Genomic DNA, 23,994 nt, shown 5'->3' on the forward strand with positions numbered 1-23,994 from the left:
ATTTCAGCTGGGAATGGTAAACCTCTTCAATAAAGCAAATAGCATTACTGCATTTTTAACTAGAGTGGATAATTTCACTGGATTTCTCCTTTTCTTCCAAAAGATTATGAGGCAAGATGGTGGGAATCTAGATCTTGAAATCACTTAGCTTACAATTTTTACTTCCCAAAAAAGCCTCTCCATGAGCAAGCCATGTAATCTGCAAATTATGCAATTCAAAAGCACATCATTATGGCAAAATAGAAACATCTTGTACAACCTCATCTCATCAAGAGGCAACAGACAGACAGCAAGAATCAGGTGTGGGGAAAACAAAAATAAAACCTGAGTAACTGATCTGTGCCCCCAAGATGACAGGACTCTGCTCCTTTTTATTCCACTAACTACATGTTCTACATATTATTTGTCTACAAGCTCTGAATCTGCACACTGAGAACACTCAGGTTATTTTTGAAAAGTGACAGTAGGAGATGAAAAAAAAAAAAAGCTTCTGAGCTGCCGTCAGAATATTGTAAAAAATCTATTCTCTGCAAAAACATTCCCTCAGAAAGTAGCTGGTGCAGCTTTCCCAGCCAGGATTCAAAGGGATTACCAGGAAACTTCCAGCCATGGGCATTACATTGAACACAGGTGTTTTCTAGCCATGTTGATACAAAGAAAACTGTTTAAGAAATTGTTTTTCACTGGAGAGGAACCAGGTGGCACCTGTCCACTCTGAGTGGGGCCTGCACAGCCCCACAGCACTATATGCACTGCACAGCTGCCCGAAGCAGTGAGAGCAGAGCAAGATCTGCACCTAATGGTACTTCACAGATGAAGTCATAAATTATACAGGTATAAATTATGACAAAAAATAATTCTTCATCCCATGCTTGGTTAACTAAGCAGTCTGGAGCACTTCATGTCTGAGTATTTCAGGCCTTTACTTGTTCCAGCATTCTCTATTGTTCAGCTGTTGCATCTTTGGCTTTTATTATACCTCCTTTCATACTTCACTGCTTCAAAACACTGCTAATTTATTCTCTTGTATCATAAAAATCCTAATGTATTTGTCTGACTTACTTCAAAGCACTGTTTTCTATCAGCTGGTCTCACAGTGCTTATTTTCTCTATCTTTCTTCTTGCACCTGCTCGTTGAAATGGTTTTTCTTTCCTCTCCTCCCCGCCAGTGCCCAAGAATACAGCCTCCTACTATTCAGCAGAAACGTGTTAAAAGGGGTATATGGCGAGAGGGAGCTAAGCATTTCTGCATGTTCAGTTAAATCAGAATGATTCATAAATTAAGGGACTATTTTGGATCTGCTCTCTTAGGCAGCACAGTCCCTCATATTAAGTTATGCATCAAGAGTAGGAAGTGAATTTGTCTTCCTTGCAACTTCCTCCAGCCTCTGGGTTCTCTTACAACCTCGTGGTCACGGGGAATGAGAGCTAAGAAGCGTTACTGAGGTTTAGTGGATTCAGATTTAGTGCAGGAAGTATCTGTTGCTCCCTCTGTGTAAATAAAGCATAGAAAAACTATGCTTATATTCTCTCTAAAGGCAGTGCTTCTCCCCAGGCAGCACAACCACCTGTCTGAAACTCCCGTTAAGAAAAATGCATAGTAAAAGCGAAGATGTGAATACAGACTACAGTTAATCCCTGTATAATTTTGTCTGCCTGCTCTGACTGTGCTTAACCCCCTCCATCACTGTATAATTTTCAGATTTGCCTTCATAAGGCAAATCCCTTTCACTGTTGTCTATGGGATGCCACATTTCTGCCTGGATGGACAGATGTCAAAGCTCAGTCAAAGTCTGGTTCTCTGGCCAAACTTCTGGGAATCAGATAGCCAAGGGGAAAAATCCTCAAATTTTACTACTTAGATATTATTTCAGAGTGGAAAAATTGGATATTTCCAGGTTTTTCTGAATGCTTGGTAGTTCTGTCTTTGGTTTCTTTTGAATTGTTATCACCCAAGCATTCTGAAGAGTATCTTCAGCATTCTGGATCCAGAGGAGACTTGAATGTTTCTGGCCTCAATCTTGTCTGTCCTGAGCTTTATAAAAGTAATAATTTACGTGACATGACCAACACACCCTTTAACTGGTACTTATAATACCTTTGCAAGTGAAAATGTGACTTTGAAATAAGTGCAGGACTGCACTTATTTCAAACAAGTACGCCTGTGGACAAGTGCTGTGAACACCAAGTTACAAATGCTCTTCAAAACTATCTTTTTCGTATTACTGCTATTCCACTCTTGGAGCTCTCTTGAACATAGGCTGATTTCCACTTAACACAGAATTGTGCTGAACAGTGCATTTTACTGTATGCACAACTGTCAAAGACTATTAAGGGCAGATTCAGCCAACTAATTTCTTTTTTTTTTTTTTTTTTTTTTTTTTTTTTTTTTTACTTTTGACATTAGGAAGGACACAAGCCTAGGTCTCCAGAAGTTGAAAGAACAGAGCTAAGTTCTCAGCCAAAATGCATCACATACTGGCACTTAAATAAAACCAGATGACTCAACAGAAGACATTGCTTCATAGTTTAAGAGATCTCACTTCTTGGCTAATGTAACTTTCAATTGTTTCTTTTTAATCTGACATTATATGTATATATGCATATTCTTTTTGAAAACTATTTTAATAATTTATGAACTTTGTTGTTTTCCAAGAATCTGGTTTCAATATAGTATTGGGTCTTCATACATTTGAAATACATTCCAGACAGAACCACCACAGCCAATTTTTTCTTCACTGTTCAGTCTTCAAAACATAACTCGTATCTACTAAGTTTGAAAAAGTCTTGACTTTATTTCATTCTCAGTATAATTCATTGTGGAAGATTTGAGTGTTTCAAGCTCTTTACAATATACTTAACCATCAGCACTTATAATCTACTTGCTCCAAAGCTTTCTACATACATAATACAAACTTCAGATTAAAAGAAAGTCTTATAATTACTATTCTGTAACCTGAAATTACATTGGCACATTTCCCTAATGCTTTAAAAATGTTCTTCTGTTGCACACTGACAAATTGTTTTCTATACATGCTTCCGTTACATTTTCAACACTTACTATAGCCTTGGACATTTCAGCACATGCGCTTTTTATTTCTGAATAGCAAATATTATTGTCATGTGCTTTGAGACAAAGCTTGACTAATTTATTCGTGACTACCTTCTTCTGTTCTCTGTAATGTTTTTTAATTCAAAATTTTGAGAATTTTAGGAGTTTTGTATCAGGTTTGTTTATCGAAAGGTGTTTTTTCCTGTTTGCTCTCAAGTCCTCTTTTAGCAGACTTATCTCACAATGGCACGTTACAGTGTCACGTAAGGAAAAAGGCAAACACAACCTGGATCACAGTTTATATCTGATAAAACATTGCAGCTTCAGTAACATTAACATTATTACAAAACTAATTGTAAAGAACCACAACTCCTCTATATTACATTTTAGGGGCAAATACTCCAGAATCTTCACTGAGGGCAGCTGATGCCATAAAGCACTTACCCCCTCTCAGTGGTAGTGGCAGTCTACCTTTAGAGAACACTCATGGACAGTCTCCTACAGTGGTAGAAATTACTGAGATTTCTCATGTATTGACTGCCAGTGGCTGCCGCCCTTCATCAGAGAAACAAATCTTGCCTTTCCAGCAGAGATTGGAGAGGCTCTGGTGGGTTCTTCAAAACCCCACTGCTAATCATGTCCAAGCCACAACAGGACAGAGCATGCATAACCATACTGGTGTTTATTATTAAAAGATCTATGCAAAAATAAAATTTATCTTACCAAAAGGAGGAGACTCTCTCCCATCTTCTAATCCTGAATCTCGCTCTCTGTCTCTCTTTCTGTGTTTATGTCCACGGTGCCTATGGCGTCGGTGACTTTTCCTTCCACCGAGTGGCACGTGAACTCCAATGAACAATGTTCGATGGCCTATAGGTAAAAAAAAAGTTACCTTTTAAAAAGGGGCTGTGACAACATAATAACAATATTAATAACCATAATAGCATTAACAGTATAATAATTATTATAATTGTGTAACTGTATAGTATTGATTATTCTAATGTTAACAGTCATAACATTATTGATTACAATAATGATGTAGTGTCACAGACATACAACCACCTTGATAAGGACTTCAATACTGGGATTTTGTCCTGTATGATGCAGTGCCAGATTTATATTTTTTTTCCTTCAAATTTGCATCTCTGTGTGTGAACTTTCATTAAAGCCAGACAGGTGTTCTGTAAAATGTCTTCCAAAACAGTAACATGAACAGACACATGGATCTCTTTGCACTGAACATTTGGTAAAGTTGCCGTTTGCTTTTTGTATACAGGAACTTTACAAAACTCATTGCTATTTATGAGCCAAACCTTGACAGAATTCTTGTGGGAAATTCACTGAAGGGGAAAAAAAAAAAAAAGGACACTGAAAAAACAATAAAACACTATGGAAGCTAGACTGCAAAATCTCTATACAACTTCATGTGCTCACATCATAAATACATTGCTGGTAGCTTAGGGTGTTTTCATTTCTTCTATTTTATTTTTTAAAATACATAACAAGGTACCCATTGCCATGCCTGCCACCATCTTTGAGCCTGAGGAATTTTATGTTGCTGATCAAGCCCAAAAGATTTAGCTCTCTTAGCTATGTGGGCTAACAAGGTCGGAGCACAGTAAAGCATTTAGAAGGGGAAGAGCACAGGGGAAACGTGCAGAAAGTAGCCCAAAACAGAACAAACGGGAAAGGAATCATGACTCACTACAGGCAGGTCTCCTACATTTACTCAGCAGAAAGACACAGTCCAGATTACTTATCTCAAATAACATTTATTTTCTCCCTGAAATGAGCATAATACAGCTAGTGGATAATTGCTGCTTTGCTGTAATCATTCAGCAGCGTCAATCATCTGAAAAAGGTCAAGAACGTTAAACTAAGGTAGCACGTGATCTCTAATCCCATGGAGACTCCAGCGGGGGCAGAAAACAGAGCAAGGCAGCATCTGTCACGATACATCAAAGAAATTCAAAGCTGACAGGAATTCTGTTCAGAGGCGGGGCTAAAAAAGCTGGAGAAAAGGCTCTGGACACCACACTAGTTACTTCCCCAACTTTGATTCATGTAGAGGAGACCAGAAAGCAGAGGCATCAATTTTGGGGAGACTATTCTTGTGGAATCAGGAGATTTTTCTGAAGCAAAGGCCAGAAGTTGAATTACTTATTTATTAATTTATTTTGATACCTCTTTCTTCTTGTTTATTACATTTAACCCAAGAAATGATTTAAAGAGAACTGCTGCCTTTGGTGTAATTCAAATGTATTGCAATCAGTGGTGCATGAAACACGGAGAAATGTATTCCATAAAAAGAATTCATTAAAAAGATACTGAAGGACAGCAGTAATGTAGTACTCAACACTTCCTTGTCCCCTTCCTTGGGTAGAAAAAAAAAACAAAACAATATTTTGAAAGGAATGGGGCTACCCTTCCTAAGACTTTAATCATTTCCAGAGATGCAAATAGATTGCTTTTTTAATTTAGTAATTTAACACATTCCTGATGCTTTGTGACAGAAGTGGGCATGCTTATCCTAGTTTTGTGACACTTCAATGCTCAGGTTGTACCTGCATCAGGAAAGGCAGATTCAGGTTCACGCTTCAATTAATTTCCAGGGCTGAATCCGGGACTTGAGTCCAGACTGTTCTTTATTCAATACACTGGGAAACAGGCCCTAAAATGCCACAACAATCGTGTGTGTCTGAATACAACAATTTTCCCTATACAGATAGAATCAGTTCACACTGAAAAGAAAACAGGAACCTGGAAACTGAAATGGATAACCAGGAAAAAGCAAAATGGATTTTATTCCGTGTGAACCTACTGAGGCCAACAGAGTTCTACCAAGGCATAATTTCAATCATAGAGAGGAATCTAGGTCCTTGTAACAGGGTTCAGGCAAATAAGAGGAAAAAAAAGAAAGTGACAGGCGAAAAGGATTTGTTTTCTATGGAAAAACGATAGAGCAAAATGCGAAAGTAAAAAATCTGATAGAAGAGTTAAGAAGTTGTGGTTTATTAAAAGAGCACAACTGTGGAGCAAAAAAAGACCAGCTGGGAAGAGAAGAAAAATTAATGAATTCTAAATGGCTGGCAAAATGACAGTGAATGATAGAAGCAGGGGGAAAAAAGGAAAGATAAAAGTAATCCAATGAGCAAAATGACCTTACTTCAAGTAACCTTTTGATGGTAAACATTATAAACTAGCGCCCAGAATGTGAAGTACTTTTTCCTGTACAAGTAGACTGAGACATTACTAAAGAAGAGTTTCCAGAGAGCTCTGTAAATTTCCCAAGGCCAGAACATCAACCAGGGGGCCCCCCTGCAGTCTCCAGGACAGAGCAGGGCAGAACCACCACGCTTTCTCTGACAGACAATTTCTTGCTGCCTTACTCTGGAGAGGAGCATCCACCCCTGTTCCAATGAAGTTCTTCAACAGATTCCTCCCGCCCCCCCCCCCCAAAGACTTACATTATTTGAACGTGATAATAATTTGAAGGTGACAATAAACAAGAACTCTGCTTAAAATAAAACTTCTAACAGAAATACCAAATGAACCTTTACGCCACAATTCTAAAACAGGTATTTTTCCAAAACAACATTTTTCCAAAAATTCTGCATTTCGAGAGGATCTAAAGAGGATTTGCTTTTATTCCCATTGCCATAAGCAAGTCCCAAGAATCAGCTAGACTCTGTCATTTTAATGCTGTGCATAAAAGCAGTCATTAGAAGATTTCTGACCCAGCGTAACACAAATACAGGTTGCGGATAGCTCCTGAACATCACTGACATCAACGGTAAAATTCCAAGTGACACCAATGGAAGCACATTTCCTCCCCAAAAATGCAAAAACTTACAGACATTTTTATACCTTCAGCACTATATTTATTATAAGATCTCGGTTAAACTGACTAAGCTTTCCAAAGAAAGAACATCTATAATTTCAATTTGGCTGAAGTCAATTGCAGGATATCCAATAGGATTCAGATTTGTTCCTTATAATTTATAACTAATTGTATAAGGGCATTTCTTTCATTTCTCTTTAAGAGCTTTTTTGTGTGTTTTATTATTTACTTCATCAGGATGCCATCTAAAAATGCCTGAATATTGCTTAAATATTGTAAAATAATTCTGCTCTGCTGTATGTTTACACAGCGCCTTGCTCAATTAGATCATAATTTCTCATTCTTTAGGCAAGGCTACAAAGGCACTAAAGTATGGGAAACGATAACAACTGGAAGTTACATCAGGGTACCTACTGTTGACATCAGGCACAACCTAACAACCATTCTCACGCTGAATTTACACATGGTTTTAAGAGGTGAGCATAACAAACAATGGATTTATAACTCTTTATAGTCAAGTCTTCAAAAATACCATGCTGGGCATCACTTTTGGACTGTTTTATCACCTGCACTGTGCACCATGTGCTGTAGAGTCCCATCACCTGAGAAAGGGCTAAAGTTGTTAGTCAAATATCTACAAATGGATTAATGTTTTACATTTTGTTCCATGTTTACAAAACAGGTTTTTTCAATTGTATTTTTCCAGTGGTTGTGTTTTCTTGCAAAAAATGTTAACAGCCAAAGTGGTCAATTACAGTTTATTTTATTATTACTGTATTTAGTCAGTTAGTTTGGTTTGCTTCTCCCCTCTTCCGAGGAACCATCCTGTAACAGGAAAAATCATACATAAAACATTTCTTGATTCTGTACCTCTCAGCCAAGGACTATGGTGGATACGTTGTAAGGTATTTTGGGCAGGCATGCACAGATAGCCTCACGTAATGAGGTCCATGAAACATACACAGATAAAATGCACTCAGGCACACACATGCAGATTTGTGGTTCTGGACGCACTTAAGAGTTTGGCCTATTGTCCTTTCTCAGAAAAAAAACGTACATCTAATAGCTCAAAAAGGATTTCTCCTGCTAATTCTAACTTCAAAATAAATGAAAAAATGTCTGTGCTGAGAGAGGTTTATTCCTCTCCATGGTTTATGTTACATTTAATTTATGTTTTAATTTTTAAAATCGACATTAATTTAGATATCAGTGAGCCATAGGATTTAACTGGTCTTCCTGAGCTTTTTCAACTAACCTTACATTAGCATCAATAGAGTTTTATCATGGAACCACTATGATTTTGTTCCTGCAAAAACACGCTCTGAACTAAAATGTTGATTTATTCCAGATGTGCCACTAGGAAAGCTAAACATAAGCACCTACATAAATATTTTCAGTATTAGGATTTAGGAATGAATAATTTTTAAAAACTGAACCTCTGAGAAAAATACATTAATGTACAAAGATAATTTACAATCTGAAAGCTTATTAAAGAATGCAATACACTGAATTGATGTGCTCTGCAATGTCACCTTTATACATTGCTACAAGTCCGCCGTTAAAATGTATAAATATTGTTTTTAAAAAAAGACTATTCTTAATCAAACTGCACATAGCTGGGGAACAAAACCCAGAATATAAATTTAGTTCAAATCTATGCATTTATAGCATAACAGGCTTTGGCCCCTTGTGGTTTACCTTCAAAGCATTAAAACACTCCTTAAGTAAAAATATTTTGGGGATTAATGAAATAATGACCCTTGTTATACAGCGTTCTTTTTAATTTTTACAGGATTACATTAATAAATCCAAATTATATTATAAAAAATAAAAGATTTAAAAGGTATCCTGATAATTGTATTTAATTTTCAGACAGATGAAAATACATATAAGCATATATAAAAATCAGGATTTCCCCTAAACTTTTGAAGAAAGAGTGTATTGTGCTGTAAATATCTGCACTTTGCGGAGCTATGAATTCTTTGCCCTAGAAAAGACAGGTATGAAATATACATTATTAATATGAATACATCTTGCAGAGACGTTCTCAGAATAAAATCTAAGTAGAAGGGTTGTTTGGGGTTACTGTATTCCAAATAAGAAATTCTTCCTTACACCTAAATTTTATTTTAAGAACTCAATTGCAAATTAACCATCTAAAAAGGCAACCTCAGAAAAGTAAACATTTTCTGCATAGCCCTTGAAAATGACAGATGTAACATCTAAAAATGGTTTTCAGAACCTGGCATTCTGGGTCTTTCAAACAGAAGCTAGCTACCTATCTTATTCATTAAATAAATGGAAAGGAAAAGAAATGTAGTGGGATTTCTAAAGCTTTCAAACCACATAACCCATTATAATTTATGGTGCTTGACAACTTAACTTAGGAACTTCTGGAAATCCCATGACAATTGTTGGAATGGATGTGACATTGCAAGGGAAAATGGAGAGAAAGAAATTGTAAACGTTTCCCTTCATTTAGAGAAATTAACATCTTTTTATGCAACGCTCAGAGTACAGATATTTTTGCCCCAGCGCCTCCCATTCACCTTCCAAACAGAATCTTAACACAGAAAACATACACCCATTTGGAAGGAAGAACGCACACACGAGGAACGTTCACTTCCCCACTTCCCCATCAGTAGACGCTCCACAGGCCTCCGTGTTACACCAGGCATTGTGAGACTCAAGCGGGTACTTTAAGAGCTCTTTAGTGAACCAGCCAAGTTGGTGCCCATTGCATAAAAAGTGACTGTCCTGGATCTGAACATCCATGAGTGCCAAGTGCTCGTGATACATCTGCCTACGCTGCCTTCCACCCGGAATTATCTGAATCCGCCTTAGGCATCGGCTGAGACCAAGGTTTTCAGATCCCTGCTCATGGGCATGATGGATGGGGGGCAGATAAGGGAACAGATGGGCCTTGAAACATCTCCAGAAAGAGCAAAGGCAGGCTTCTGTGACCTACTAAGGAAATACACTGCAAAGTCAAGATGCCTTGAGAGAGACTATTTTGCCAGCGGTTCGAGCCAAGTCTCAACTGACTGCTGACCTCAGCAGGACTGGAGGGGTTTCTCCCTCCTCTGGAAAACACTCAGTGCCTTGAAGCCTCCTTTATGTATCGCCAGCTAGAGCTGAAACAAATGCAATTTTCCATCCTCTCAAAAATGAACAGTGAGGTAGAGACAGAAAACCAGCAGCCCATGTAGAGTTAAAAAAATTGCCTTTTTCCTTATAGGAGAAAAAGTGATTATGGTGAATTGTGTAGGAGTAGAGAGTACATGACTCATGATTCATTACTGTGGTGCTGTAGTGCAGCAGGGAGGCAGAGCTAAAGAGAAAGCAGAAAGGACAAGAGCAATGCTTCGTAAACCAACAGTTTACATTGCTGTTTGTGGTTATGGTTTGTTCAAGGGACATTTTTCACCTTTTTGCCATGCTATAATTTGGAGGAACTGACCAGAAAGCCTTCACAAATTTTTTAGATCATACCTGTAACTTATGTTCTAGGTAAAAGTACAACAGAAATTATATAGAAAAAAATTAAAACAATATCCCTGGCCCAAGAAAGCATTAAGGACATACTGAATATGGAGGGTAAGAGCATCTCACTGAAGTCATTAAAATTAAGGACGTTGTGAAGAGCCCCGATCAATTGCTGCCCTCCCAACAAATCTGTCCTTTTAACAAAACATTGTTCCAAGTTGTGGCTGGGCTAAAAAGTCTTTTTAACTGCACTTATGTTCGTTCCCTATTTCCCTACATTGCCCCAGAGGAGTCCAGAGGTGGCGTGTGCACAGTCCTAGCAAGGGATCAGGTCTCAGACCTTGCCAGACAACAGAAAAAAAAAAAGGTCAGCAGACACAGAATGTAAAAGGACCCTCTCAGACACACACACACTCTCCACTGATGGAAAGTGAAGCTGTGGTTATCGGAGGGAAGAATTTAACCTATATTTCTAAATTAGCAACAAGCAAAAAAAATGCAAACTCAGTGCTAGCACAACTGTATGTTAAAAACTGAATGTTTCTGTCTTCTGATGCTGCAAGCAGCTTTCACCAATAATGGCTGGTTGGTTTATGCCAATTTAATTTATGAGAATTTCACAAGGTGAAATATTTTGAAATATTAGTCCCCACAAATATTGAAACAGTTCTTGTCAGTGAAACTCAGAGCAAAGTCAAACTTCAAAACCCAAAGCTTATGATCAGCAAAAGACTGTGGCCTTCAGCTAACGCTATGTGATAACTTGTTTGCTTTCATAATTTCATTATTCTTCATATGAACTTTCAAAGAGGTTTTGTGAAAATGTTCTGCAGTTACTCATGAATCTTCAAGGTCAACCCCCTTCCCACAAACATGGGAACACCTTGGGAAGGGACAAGAGAGCCATGCAAAGGGATCAAGCCAGCCGATTGCCAAGGCAAAAGTGCAAGCACAGCTCAGGAGAAAAGTGAGAGAGCTCTCAAGGAATACTGAGACACATGGGAAAAAGGAGACAAAACTAGATGACACTACACTACAGAAAGATGTGCCTTAGAAATGACAAATGGAACAAGCTAGAGCACCTAATACCTGGTAGGCAACAAAATGAAAGAATTCTGTGCTTGTAAAGCCAGAATGGCTCTTTTTAAGAGACTTTTTGTAGAGACCTACAGCTACACAACCACATCTGACATTACAGGCATAGACTAACCCAAATCTCTCTCCAGCTCTTTACTTCCACAACTTACATTCTGTCCCTCTAAGTCTAATGAACATTGCCACAAGGAGCATGAGGCAGGTCACAGCGAACATCAGGATTGAAGGGGGCACCCAAGGGAAGCAGAGGCAAGGAAGCTTGGAATAGGGGATCTTTACTGACAGGGTAACAAATTATTTGCAACAGGCTGTAGCATCCTGGCAGCCAAAGGGAGGGGAGACCTTGGTCGATGTTCCTGTCTGGCCAAGCAGAATTAGTAGCTGACTTGCTTCTACGTGGAGGTAAGGCTGAATCAAGGCCAGCAGGTTAACAAGATTTATGTTTTTTCAGTCCTGTGATCTGCTAGGTCCTATTAATTTTCAGGTAAATAATGTCAGTGGCAGACAGGTCCACTATTATGTTATTTCTATAAAAAATGTCCAGTCTCTGAGAATAAAAGCCTACTTCAATATCTGGAGCCACTCAGATTTTTTCTAAATAACATATGGAGATTAGAGTTCAATCACAATGAGTTTTTCATACATTAACCCTAACTGTATATAATCAAAATTTCATTAAAATATTCTTTAAATTACTGTCACAAGCTAGAACAAATCTAAAAAAGAAATAATAACTAAAATAACCATTTTTAAAAGAGAATAATTAAATACTCTGGGATTTCTCTTTTTTTGGTCAGCAGGACATCTACTATCAACATTAATCTTCACGCAGGTTGTTAAATATGAAATATCTCTACAAGCACACTAACATTTCAAATTAATTTTTGGTTTATTAAGTTTAAATCCCCAGCTTCTGCATCATATTCAGTGTTGTACTAGTGATGTTTATTTCGTAATTTAGCTTGAAGTCTTTTGTGACTTTCAGTAATCAGTCCCCATAATCTAAATTCTGTCAAAAGCGTCAGAATGCATATTCTGATGTACAGTGATTTATATATTGGATACAGTGTCTTGTGTGTCCTGAGAGACATGAAAGACGGCAAACTTCATTTCCCATGAGACAAATTTTTCCCACACCACCTAGGCAGATAAGACGTATGAAACACAAAAAGCTTAAGCAAAATCTTGACTTCTCTGAATCAAGGATCATTTTGCAATTTCCTCCAACAGAACCAGAATTCATCCCTGATTCATGCCTGGACCTCCACCTAACAATCCTATCTCCAGCCATCTCCCTATTGAAGCTGCTTCCCAAACCAGGCCACAGTAATACTCACAGCAGTTCTGAAATCCTGCCACAAAAATCCAGGATCTGGCAGCTGACCACCTCTAGCAAGGACAGCCATGGAACAGTCATTTTCACTCTCAGCTGATACGGTGGGCATAAGCAAAAGACCTTAGTCAGACTGCACTTAGTACCAATCCTTTTGCATATTCTGTATAGTCCAAAGGTCTCAGCACACGATCTGAGAGAATCTGAGATCTCCAGACACGTACAGATCAATCCAAGTATTTTTAATCTATGAGAGAAAAAATAGGTATATCCATTTTGTCAGAAAACTGTTACTACTGAACATGCGTTGAAGGCATGGCAGACAGCCAGAGACAACAACAGGGAGGTAAGCTGTTTGAGTGCAACTGTTTGTTGATGTACACATCTGTTTATGAAAACTTGCCTACCTGCTCCCAGTACGGGTACATGTACAACCTGTCCTTTTGCAATTAAGTACTTTAGTATCCAGAATGAGTGCCCAATTCTCATTTAGGAATTCCACCACTGACAAAAATAAAAGCATATTTATTTCAGTAGGAATTCTGTCTGTACACACATTGAAAGATAACATGCAACGTATGTGATTATAACCGGGGGAGACAGGCTTCTTGTTTTGCTTTTAGAAGTGCTTTCTCTGTCCCTTCATTAATGCAACAGTCAGACAAATGACCTGTTCAGTACTGGTGACTGATCTTGACCTTACAACTCAGGAAAAATGAATTACGTGGAAAAATCATTCATGCTGAAAATCTGAATGCCAAAGCTCTGCAAACAATCCACCTCTGAAGCGCTACAAAGCTTAAGTAAAAAGATATAATTTGAAGTACACATTGCAAGTATCATTACCGGCACTAAGACAAGCACCACATCTCTTCTGTTCCCATAAGTACTCCAGTTCCTGTCCTGTCTCCCCAGATTTTTACTATACTGCTCAGGGAAAGAAGACACTGATCTAGAGAGACTGAGGCAAAATTCTGGTCTTGTGGATGTTCTTCCAGGCAGCATTAATCATCACGGTATTTTCATGCTTTCAGCAAGATACGTACTTGCAATAGATTTGCACAAGGGCTGCCCCAAAATATGCAAATACAAGTATTTGCTGGGCCAAGAAATTTCAGATGGAAACTTTAGTACACATTTAAATCAGTATTTTTGACATTTGAATGCTGACAGTCTAAAATTAAAAAATAGCAAAATACAATTTGAACATTTAAACAGAAGAAATTGAATACTGATTTTCAGATTTAAACAACCTTTAGTTTTTCATATGAATTGCAGTTTTTGAAATGTTCCTGATATGGTGCTATTGAAACTTAAACCTTGTCAAAACTAGTCTTTGCTAGAATATTCATTAACTAGCTATTTACATTTTTAAAACATAAACCCAATTAAATGTCTGTCAAAGAGCTAATTACATAATACATATTAATTACTTATATGATTTTTACTAAGCTATGCAATTAGCACCTGATTATATAATTCTATATTTTGTAGTTGTTATGTCATTAGGAGAAGGTAAGTTTTCAGCAAAACCCAACACAACATACACTGAATAAGAATAAGACAGTGACATTTGTGAGTCACATCCACTGTTTCCAGATGGAAAAGGGCCTACATGTGCTGCGAAACAAATGGACATGCTATTAACAGCAACTGGATATTAAAATTTAGAATCTCTTCAAATCTTTTTATGTCACTCGGTATTTCTGAATGCAGTGGTTATATATTTAAAGACACACTGATCTGATCTTGGAATGGACACGAAATGTATCTGAGAAAGCTAACTGCATCGTGAAGCATTCTACATTGAATAACTGTTTTGTTAGAACATTATGAAGAAGTGTGATTTTAAAGAAAAGCAGACTCATTGGCTAACTACAGAATTTTTCAGTGTTCTAAACAATTTAAATTGATGGAAAGATCAGGGGGGTGTCACTGTCATGTTCCAATATCTATTGATAACATCCTAGGAGCAGATTTTTGAAAGAATATTTGCACTGATATTTCACAGGAGCAACTCTACACATGGTGGGGAAAAATAGTCATGAAATACCGTTTTTAAATTACATATTTGTTCAAATTTTGAGATGAGGCTTTAGGTTCCATGTAGTCACATGTGGAACATCATAGTAATTCTGACTGTCTTAACACTGGAGTCTTCCCATGTGACTGAGCTTAAGGATGTCATTCTCCAGAAAGCTGTCTGTTTTTAAAATGCTACCTTACCATCATCAGTAAAATGACTCAGCAAAAGGTCATTTTTTGGGGTAGGCTCACCCCACAAAAAACTCTGTGAGTCAGTATCATGGAAAAGGGAAGGCAGGGAGCCACCATTCTTCTATCAGGTGTTTCTGTAAGGACACCAGATACAATAGCTTCACTTTGTTCAAGAACGTGATCAAGGGACTGAAGACTACAGAAGACTAAGTGCGAGATTCAAAAAAGGGGTTGCGTGCCTAAGTCCAAAATTGTCATTGCCAGCCTGATCCACTGGCAGCCACTTACCCCTGGAGACACCAAAACCCTAAATGCCACCCTGGAAACGTCTTACCTGAGATCTACCCTTGCATGTGCTCAGACTTGCCCCAGACTGAGCAGAGCGCTACCTACCTCATACATGCTACACTGTGAGACATTTTTTCTTCTGTGAGAGACTACCTCATACAGACTAACACAGCCAGGCCCCTTTCAAAATGCAGCCATGTATGCTTTTTGAGGCACTGCTGAGGGAAGCAGCAACAGGGAGTTGCTGTGTATCATGTTGACATTCACATGAAATCATCAATATGGCCATCCCCCAGCAGAGAACGCAAAATTCATACAACCAGAGAGAAACAGGAAAAAAAAAAAAACCACCACGATGAAGGGTAGGCATTTAGAGAGCTCAGGTTCATGCACTGCTGGAGATACCTCTCTTTAGACCTGAGGCAGGTAACTTTTCAGATGTGAGATGTCGAAATACACCCCGGATCTTAGTATTTCTTTTTGGCTAGTTCCTGTGGCTCTGTATGACAAAGATATGAACCTTCCATGTCCCACCGCAAGAAGCTAACAATTAAAATCAGCAAGTTCCAGTCTCAGGGATGGGATATCATACGTGCAACAGAAATTCAGTTTCATCCAATAATTATGACTTGGGGGGGGGTGTCACACACCTCAATACAAGAGTGTAAGTACAGTAGTAACCAGAGTAAGTTTGGGATTCACTAAACAAACTGAAATGAGATTCTTTCAGAGACTATCTGAATTATTAGGCTAATATCATAAGACAGTTCTCACAACTCCTCACTTTCTTCTACGTGGTGATGTTAGGTGGTTTCTGCAGTACATATTATCAAGTATCTGTCCAATCTGTGACACTCCAGAATGTTTCTGTTCAGCTGAAGATGTGGCTAGGCAACTACATGAGGACTGTAAAGCAAGTGTAGCCATTGTAAGTACTAAATCATCAGTCCTGTTTGCATTTACGTATTTGGAAACTTAAATGTAGAAAGACTTATCTAAAGTCACATGTGTGCCTACAGGACTTGATTATAGATCATTGAAAACTAAGAAACTCCTTCCACCATCATCTGTATCTGAGTATCGCTGTGAGAAATGAGTAATATTTCTCCTTTTAAAATTCTACTCTCTTGTTCACTTTTGCATCCCTGCTCAAATCAGTAAGTTTACACATTGGAATTGCATTTCAGTACTTTCAGAAGACAGAGACAACGTAATGCACAGAGAAATAATCTCTCACCTTCTAGATCTTCCTTTTCAAAATGTGTTTTGAGAATGGAGCGAGTTCCCCCTCTATCCACAACAGCCTCTTCATCATTTCTCTGCAAAACAGAAAAAAGGACAGGTAAGTTGCTTCTCATTTGGAAACTACTGGTAAGATTGTATAGCACTATGAAACAAAGATGCTTTTAATATTTATCTATTTACTCTTCTTACTCAGGAACAAAAAAGTTTTTAAGAATTTAATTTTCCTTATTAAAATCTATTCCTTATGCATCAGTTTTTGTTGAGGTATGATTACAGCTAACTTTGACATGAAGTAGTTCTCCTGTTAAAACCTGCAAGATGATGAATAAACCCTGGTTACTGGAAACTAAGAAAAACATGAGTCAATAGGACAATGAAAGAGATTAGAGAAGAAATGTCTGGTTGAGACGGCTTTATTCTCGTACTCTTGAAGAAAGGGACTGCACATATATTTTTGTCTTTAGACAAGGATCCTGAGCTACATGCAGAATTCCCAAATTATTAGCACTAACACTCCTTATACTTTGGCAAAGCTAGAGAATGATACTCAGTGACATTATGATTAGAAAGAAAACTTTAATACCATGAAAACTGGCTTCACTTGCTGGTAAATTGCAAAGCTTTTGCTTTTCTTTAAAAACACCAAGCTGTAATTACAATAAAGGCAGACAGCACACACTAATACCAGAAAACAGAAAAGCTATTCTTCCTCAGAAACATATATTTCATGTGTAATTTTATACTGTAGTCATACATGCATTTTAACTGTATTCTCTACTGCACTGTGTGATGAATTAGTGTATTGTGCTCAGGCTAAAAAAGCTACAGAAATTAGTGATTTTGGTCACTTCTGACATGAAAAAAAATCACATTTCCCTAAGTAGAGAAATCTTTTGGGAGTTCAGCAACAGGGCACTGGATGCTGTGCTAAAGCAAATATTGGCTTCACTATGAGTTTGACATCACCGATTATAAAAAAACAGTTGCTAAATACAGCCTGTATTTCACAACATGATTTAGAGTGGTTTCCAGCAAATGATGATGAAGAAAAAAGGATCAATTATACAGAAATATCAATTAATATATCATGAATATATATTTACTGGTCATTAGTAGAAGGGTTTCAGTAAGTGATATTAGAACTAGAACTGCTTGATTTCAATATATAAAATTGGTACCTTAATGGAAGTCTGAAGTAAGAGGATTTGAATACAAGCATTGCATGCTAAACATATATCTATATATAGAATGCAATAGAATGTAACAAGAAATTAAAACTACATGAGCACCTCTCCTTAAAGAGCAGATGCCCCAGGCAAAAAGATTAACATCTAGAGCTGGATGTCGTGCATTCTGGATATAAGTTTTTGTTTCAGGCTCCTCTCTTTTTTTAAAAATAGCTGCCATGCTGTAGCTATTTTATATAGATAAATCCTAGGAACGTGTGAGCACCAAGCATCTGGGCTGTTAAAGAAAGGGAGACCGAGAGTGTTACAGTGTCTTTATTAGAGCTTCCCCACAGATAATAGTATGTAACTAAAATCTGACAATGAGAAAAGGCCTTCTATTGAAACTGTTTTGTCTTTTAATAATTCAGAATTAGCTAATAATCTAATAAGATGTACCAGGGTAGTATAATTTCACACAAACCATTTGACCATCTTAGATAAAATGAACGCATTATTTTAAGCAGTTAGACATAACTGGGTGTGTTTGTCACGCTGGCGTGATGCCATGCCTCTGGGTGAATGGTTAGGCAGGATGCCAAAGGCCAAGTATTACAGCCACATCAGAAGTAGTGCTATTCTAGCATAAGACATAGCCATCAGTATTTTACTGATCCTGAAAAGGCCTTATGGAAGCAATGTTAAGGGAAATTCTACAATGGGGAAGATATTAAATTGCTGGACAGTTTAAAGCCTTTACAGATCATCTAAGTAAACTAAATACAAATTAATTCATTAATATTTATCAAAATATGCTCATACACTTTGACTTCTTTCCCATGTGTTCAATTTTCAGCTTTTGGCAATCTTTTTCTTCCCTGCCTCCTCTTCCTGTAATGTCACAGCAAGCCTCAGCCTTGCCTCATTCTCAGAAGTGGGTTTATTCCATTAATATTACAAGGAAAAACAGCTTAATTGGGAGTATTGTGTTGCTGCCAATTCACTTGTCAAACTCCGAGCAAAGTCCAATTAAACAGGCCTTGCACTGTACACTCTCACTTCCCAGGGAGCAGTATGAAAGCCACCTTGCATTTACCAGTACAAGAGTCACACTGCATTTAATCTAGAAGTAATTTCTGTGATTCCTGTACTGCCTCCTTGGAGGAGGGGAGAAGGGAGGGAAGGGCTCACTAGTAGTTTAGTGCAATTAGGTCTTAATCTCATTAGGATGTAAGCACTATCGCAATGTAAGTGAAAATAGTGGCAGATGCGCTCCACTTTCCCATGATGACTAGAGACTAGAAACTTCAGTCGGTAATGCTCTGCTTTTTATTAGCATGTCAGAAAAACTATGAAATTATTGTTTTTAAGTATTGCAGTAAGTGAGAGTTTGAAACTGAAAGTATAGGCAAGACTAACCATAAGACAGTCATGGAAGATAAAATTCATGTTCTGGATGACTTTTAACGTACCAGGCAGCCACCAACCTCCACACTAACATCCTCAAAGACATGAATCTACTGCAGTTTTGCCCATCAGTTTCAGGAAGATCAGAATAAGACATGAAAACTAAATGTTTTTCACAGCCATGCCATATTTATGTCAGAACTCTACCGCTTCTTCCTTTCACCCCATTTGAAAGTGATGAAGGTCGGAAATTTTACATAGTGCACAAATCTGCTAGGACTGAGGTATTCAAACCATATTGACATACTGCAGCAGTCTGCAAAAAAACGTGTGGACACACTGACCAGGTACGAGTCCTTGGAACTGTCCATAATTGCAATGAGTTGCTTGCTGAGTCCAGTGAACACTGTGGTCTACTGCTTAAAGCATGGGAGAGGGATCCAGGAAGTCCCCGAGCGCTAATCCTGGATCTGCCACTGACTTGCTGTCTGGCCTTGGGAAAGTCACTTAATCTCTGTGCCTCAGCTTCCCCATCTGTAAAATAGGGATAATAATACTTACTTATCTACCTTCCTTACCGGGCTGCTCTGTGCCGTAATTAATATTAACACAGCATTTCAGAACTGTAAAGCACTACAGAAGTGCTAGGTCATTCGATTTAGGAAAGTGCGCAGTTTACCCATGTGAAGAGATGATGATAGGAAACAAGAGATTGATAAAAATCAACATTTAGGCATAAAATGTCTTTTTGACATCAAACCAACGTATATTAATACTTTGTAATAGTTTTACAGTGCACAGCTTTGACAACTTAGCTGGACAAAGTTTACATAAAAATAAATATACTGGGCTCGCTTTCTGTTGGACTAATTCAAGAGCAATGCTACAGAAGCCAGTGAAATTATATTTCTGTGAAGCTGTAATCAGAGTGCAATAAACGTGTCATATATTTATAAACAACCTAACATTTCTCTCTCTTTTTAATTATATTTGTTAATATTTTATGGTTTTATATAGTTGTCACACAATGGTTTACCTAAAACGTAGGCACAAAACTATTTCCCTAAAGCAATAAGATATCAGCAAACACACAGTAGAAGAAATAATATATCTGGGATAAAAGAGTAAGAAAAAGCTGAGGCTTTCACTTGGAAACCACAAGCTCCTTAGAGACCAGGGCTCAGCAACTCTACTCAGTCCAGGATTTCACCTCTTACATTTTCCAAATGAATGCTGAAATGACCACACAGCAGCATCTGTTGCACATATTTCACAGGAAAAATCTATTTTAATGAGAGAGTCTTATAAATACAGTTGTTACTATTTTTGTCTCTTCATTCTAGAAGCTTAAACACCATGGTGAGTATAGAAAAGCAGACAGTAGAGTCATCCTCTGCATCTTTTACAGTACAACCACACGTTTTAACAGTGAAACATATATTTGAAGTTGAACAAAATTAAAAGGAAATAAACTGTCTTCAAAGACATTTGGCTTCTACTTCTTGCTATGCAGTCGTGAAGGATGAAGGTCACCATGAGCGCTAGGAGTACTGATTTTCAACCCTTAGATCAACAACCTGCTTATCAGAGTATCAAGTGAGGCTGCAGCTGTTGCCAGGAATTGGGTACGATAAGTGTATTGGTTAGAAGGAATAGAGAGGCCTATGGTTTAGAAACTGAAAACAAACGTCTTAAGTGCCCTTTCCACCCATGTGCTGATAAAGCTCACTACCCAGGATATTCCAAAGCTAGATAAATGACCTCCTGGAAAACCTCCCAGATTGACCCTCTTTAGCTATGACACAGCCCTAACTGCAATTCATAACGTGTTGCAAAGACATTGATCCTTAAACCTGTCACCTCCCAGAACTGTGCATTGTCCTTCCACACCTCAGAACAATTTAACAAACAGAGAAACTACACATTTAGAAAAGCTGAGAAACATCATTTTATGACAGATGTTTTCCGGTGGTTTTAGTTATAGCCCTTACAAACTGCCTACGCTTTCATCATGTGGTAGATGATTGAGTGGGAAGAAGAGAGAAGTAACTCCTTTCAAAGGTGGACCCATACAAAGGCACATGACACATTTTTAAATACGTATGTGCTAACATAGACACATATGCTTGTAGAACTTCAGTATATTTCTGGATGATGGAATTAGGACATATTCCTCATTCTGGATGACAAGAAGGTAGATTAAAGTCTAGGTGACAATACACCAATTTGAAGTTATCTATACATTTATTATATATATTTACTAAAAAAGTAAATACAATCAATACATGATCTTAAAAGACACTGCTGCATATATCATAAAAGCTACCTGAATATTGCACAAACATTAAGTGAAGGTCATCTGTGCTGATCACTACAGTAAATGAAATAACAGTATAATAATAAATGTACATTAAGAAATAGGAAATTGTTAGGACAATAGGAAATCATTAAATAGTTGCAATGACTATGTCTCACTGTCCTTCCCTTGGTAGGTACTCTGCTCCACTGGTATGATATTTGGTGCTAATAGATTTTGAACAGGCATGTCAAAATGGATAACACTAAAATTTTCATTTTACATGGAACACTAGAAATTATTTCTTTTCTTAATCCTTCTTTCTATCTAATTTTCTTCATACTTCGCCACTTTTATTTTCCATCTCTGATATTTGGTCAGTGTTTTCAATGAACTGAATGATTGCTTTTCTTTGAAATACAATGCTAAAATCACCTACAAAGAGTATTAATGTTCCAGAAAATTTTTCAGGGTTTTTAAACCTTCAGGTAAAATTCTTTCCCTTTTTAATTACATTCTGAATACACCCACAGCACAAGTCACAACATAATCAAAAAGAATCCCTTCTCAGCATCTTCCTTTCTGTAAAGTATATAGCAGAGCAGAAGCCATTTTGATTTTTTCTGCACTAGAAATTATGCATATGACACACCTGCTGACTCATAAGGAAAATAATCATGGTATTAATTACTTCTCCATATAAGCCACTTATTGATGATTAGACAACCTACATAATTCTCAAATGCCATCTGGAACTAAGGAACGTCTGTCAGCATAAAACATTAAATACTGCATTCCTATAAACAATAGAAAGCTGTAATATAAAAGTATTTTAGTTATTTTGTATTATCAATAATTACTTAAAAAGTGGAACTCTGTAATATATTCATTTCAGTTTATATATTTTATCATAAAGTTAGTGGTATAGGCCTTTGTATTCAGCTTTCAAATGGTCTGTAATGAAATGCTAAACGTTTATCCAGACATCACATACACACCATGATTGCCTTCTCAGTCTGAAGATATTCCAGCATTATCGCTTTGTGTTGTATTTATCTCACAGACCCATTACACGACATTTGTATTTTTAAGATCATTTTGGTTAAGTTCAGCTTGACATTTCATAAAGATGGCATTATTAAAGATATAGAAAAGCGAGCGATTTGAACTCAGGAGCTGCCAAGAGCATATTGAAAATATCTTGTAAAGACAATTAACCTAAATGGCTAAAAAGCTATTACATGTAGATGGATGCCTCCCTGTTGTAGGAGGCAAATCACTGGTGACTGCCATGTTTAGCCTTGTCCTTTAAACTGACCTTGAGCAGACAGAGTCACACAAAACTGATTTAATGCACAATGTGTATGCCCACAATTTAGATGCTACAATTCTTTTCTCTTTCCGAAGACAAGCACAGGGGGGGACACGACTTTTTGAATATTACTGTCTTTAATTGCTTATATTACATATAATCATATTTAGCAATCTTTTGAGATGGAAAGTACAGTGAATTTTATCGTTTTGATGAAATATAATTGCTTTTCCATTCCACTAGCTACTATATCATCCTTTTCCCCTCTATCCACCTATCAAGGAAGACCCATCAAAACACATTTATAATGCAATAAGGTCTGTTCTGTAAGGTCTGAAGAATTATTTTTAAAAGCATCCCTTTAATTGTACTGCTTTTGTGGCAGCTTTCTGCAGTGATCACTACTAGTTAACATAAAGCACATACTCCTTTTGGTCAGCTGTCCTCCACATAGTTCGGGCTATGCAACAAAGTAGAAAGCAATTAGTTTTCATTCCAGATTTGCATCTTCCCCAGGGCTGCACGTCATATGCATAAAAGCATCCTTCGCTGTCTGTTTTTCCCTCTTCTCTCTTTTTATAGCAAAAGCCAAGATACTGTTTAGCATGACTCAATAAAGAAATACCATCTTCTGCAATGCCGCTAAAAATTGCACTAATCAGCACTGGCTCCAAAGAACTGATTTGCTACTGACCTAAGACTAAGCTCACGTTTAATGTAATATTGCAATTCCTCTAGCATATAAACATAATCATTGCAGACATTAAATCTAAGCACATACTCTTGCTATAAATTTAACAAAATGAAACACAAGCAGAAAATGCACACACGAATAAAACAAGACAGTTTTACAGACAAGTAAATGCTCACTAATACACGTAATTCCTGTGTTTATCTACACTGAAGCATCCTGTGCTGGTTATATACCATTATGCACAATACAGCCACTATGAGCTGATGCATAAATGAATGCATAATTGCTAAAATATTTTCTTATCATTTGATAAGGAATCTTATTTCTTAGAATAGCCATTTTAGGTAGAAACAATACGTTTCTTACATTTGCAAGGCAAATACGTTACTTCATCTATTCTTCATACACCTATCCAACTGAAGACAAGATTTCTATTTAAAGAAGATAAAGCAGAAAATAAAGGCAAAATAGTAACTTAATTTGTTGCAGTACCTAGATGCCCCACTTCCTCTGTCTGCACTCTCCCACCAGAAAAGATTGTACTAATAGCCACAGCAACAAA

The 23,994-nt window shown here is 37.3% G+C and overlaps 1 protein-coding gene across 12 annotated transcripts in view; it reads right to left on the minus strand.

Moving 5' to 3' along the window:
• SLC4A10 (solute carrier family 4 member 10) overlaps positions 1 to 23,994 on the minus strand; it is a 202,024-nt gene that overhangs the window by 85,432 nt on the left and 92,598 nt on the right. For 8 of the 12 annotated variants that reach the window (XR_015698617.1, XR_015698616.1, XR_015698615.1 and 5 more), the window contains exons 2-3: positions 16,550 to 16,631; positions 3,776 to 3,922 (exon numbers count right to left, since the gene is read on the minus strand). Coding sequence is in view for 4 of the 12 variants with exons in the window: in XM_009461998.2 (XP_009460273.1) it covers positions 3,776 to 3,922; positions 16,550 to 16,631 (229 nt within the window). In the remaining 8 variants the exon portion in view is untranslated. Of the gene's footprint in view, positions 1 to 3,775; positions 3,923 to 16,549; positions 16,632 to 19,474; positions 19,665 to 23,994 lie in introns of all 12 variants that reach the window. The other 4 variants (XR_015698619.1, XR_015698618.1, XR_015698621.1 and 1 more) reach the window with 1 other exon arrangement.

Source organism: Nipponia nippon, unplaced genomic scaffold (assembly GCF_047370975.1).
Source record: "Nipponia nippon isolate SJK-2023a ecotype South Korea unplaced genomic scaffold, ASM4737097v1 scaffold_5, whole genome shotgun sequence".
Classification (NCBI taxonomy): Eukaryota; Metazoa; Chordata; class Aves; order Pelecaniformes; family Threskiornithidae; genus Nipponia; species Nipponia nippon.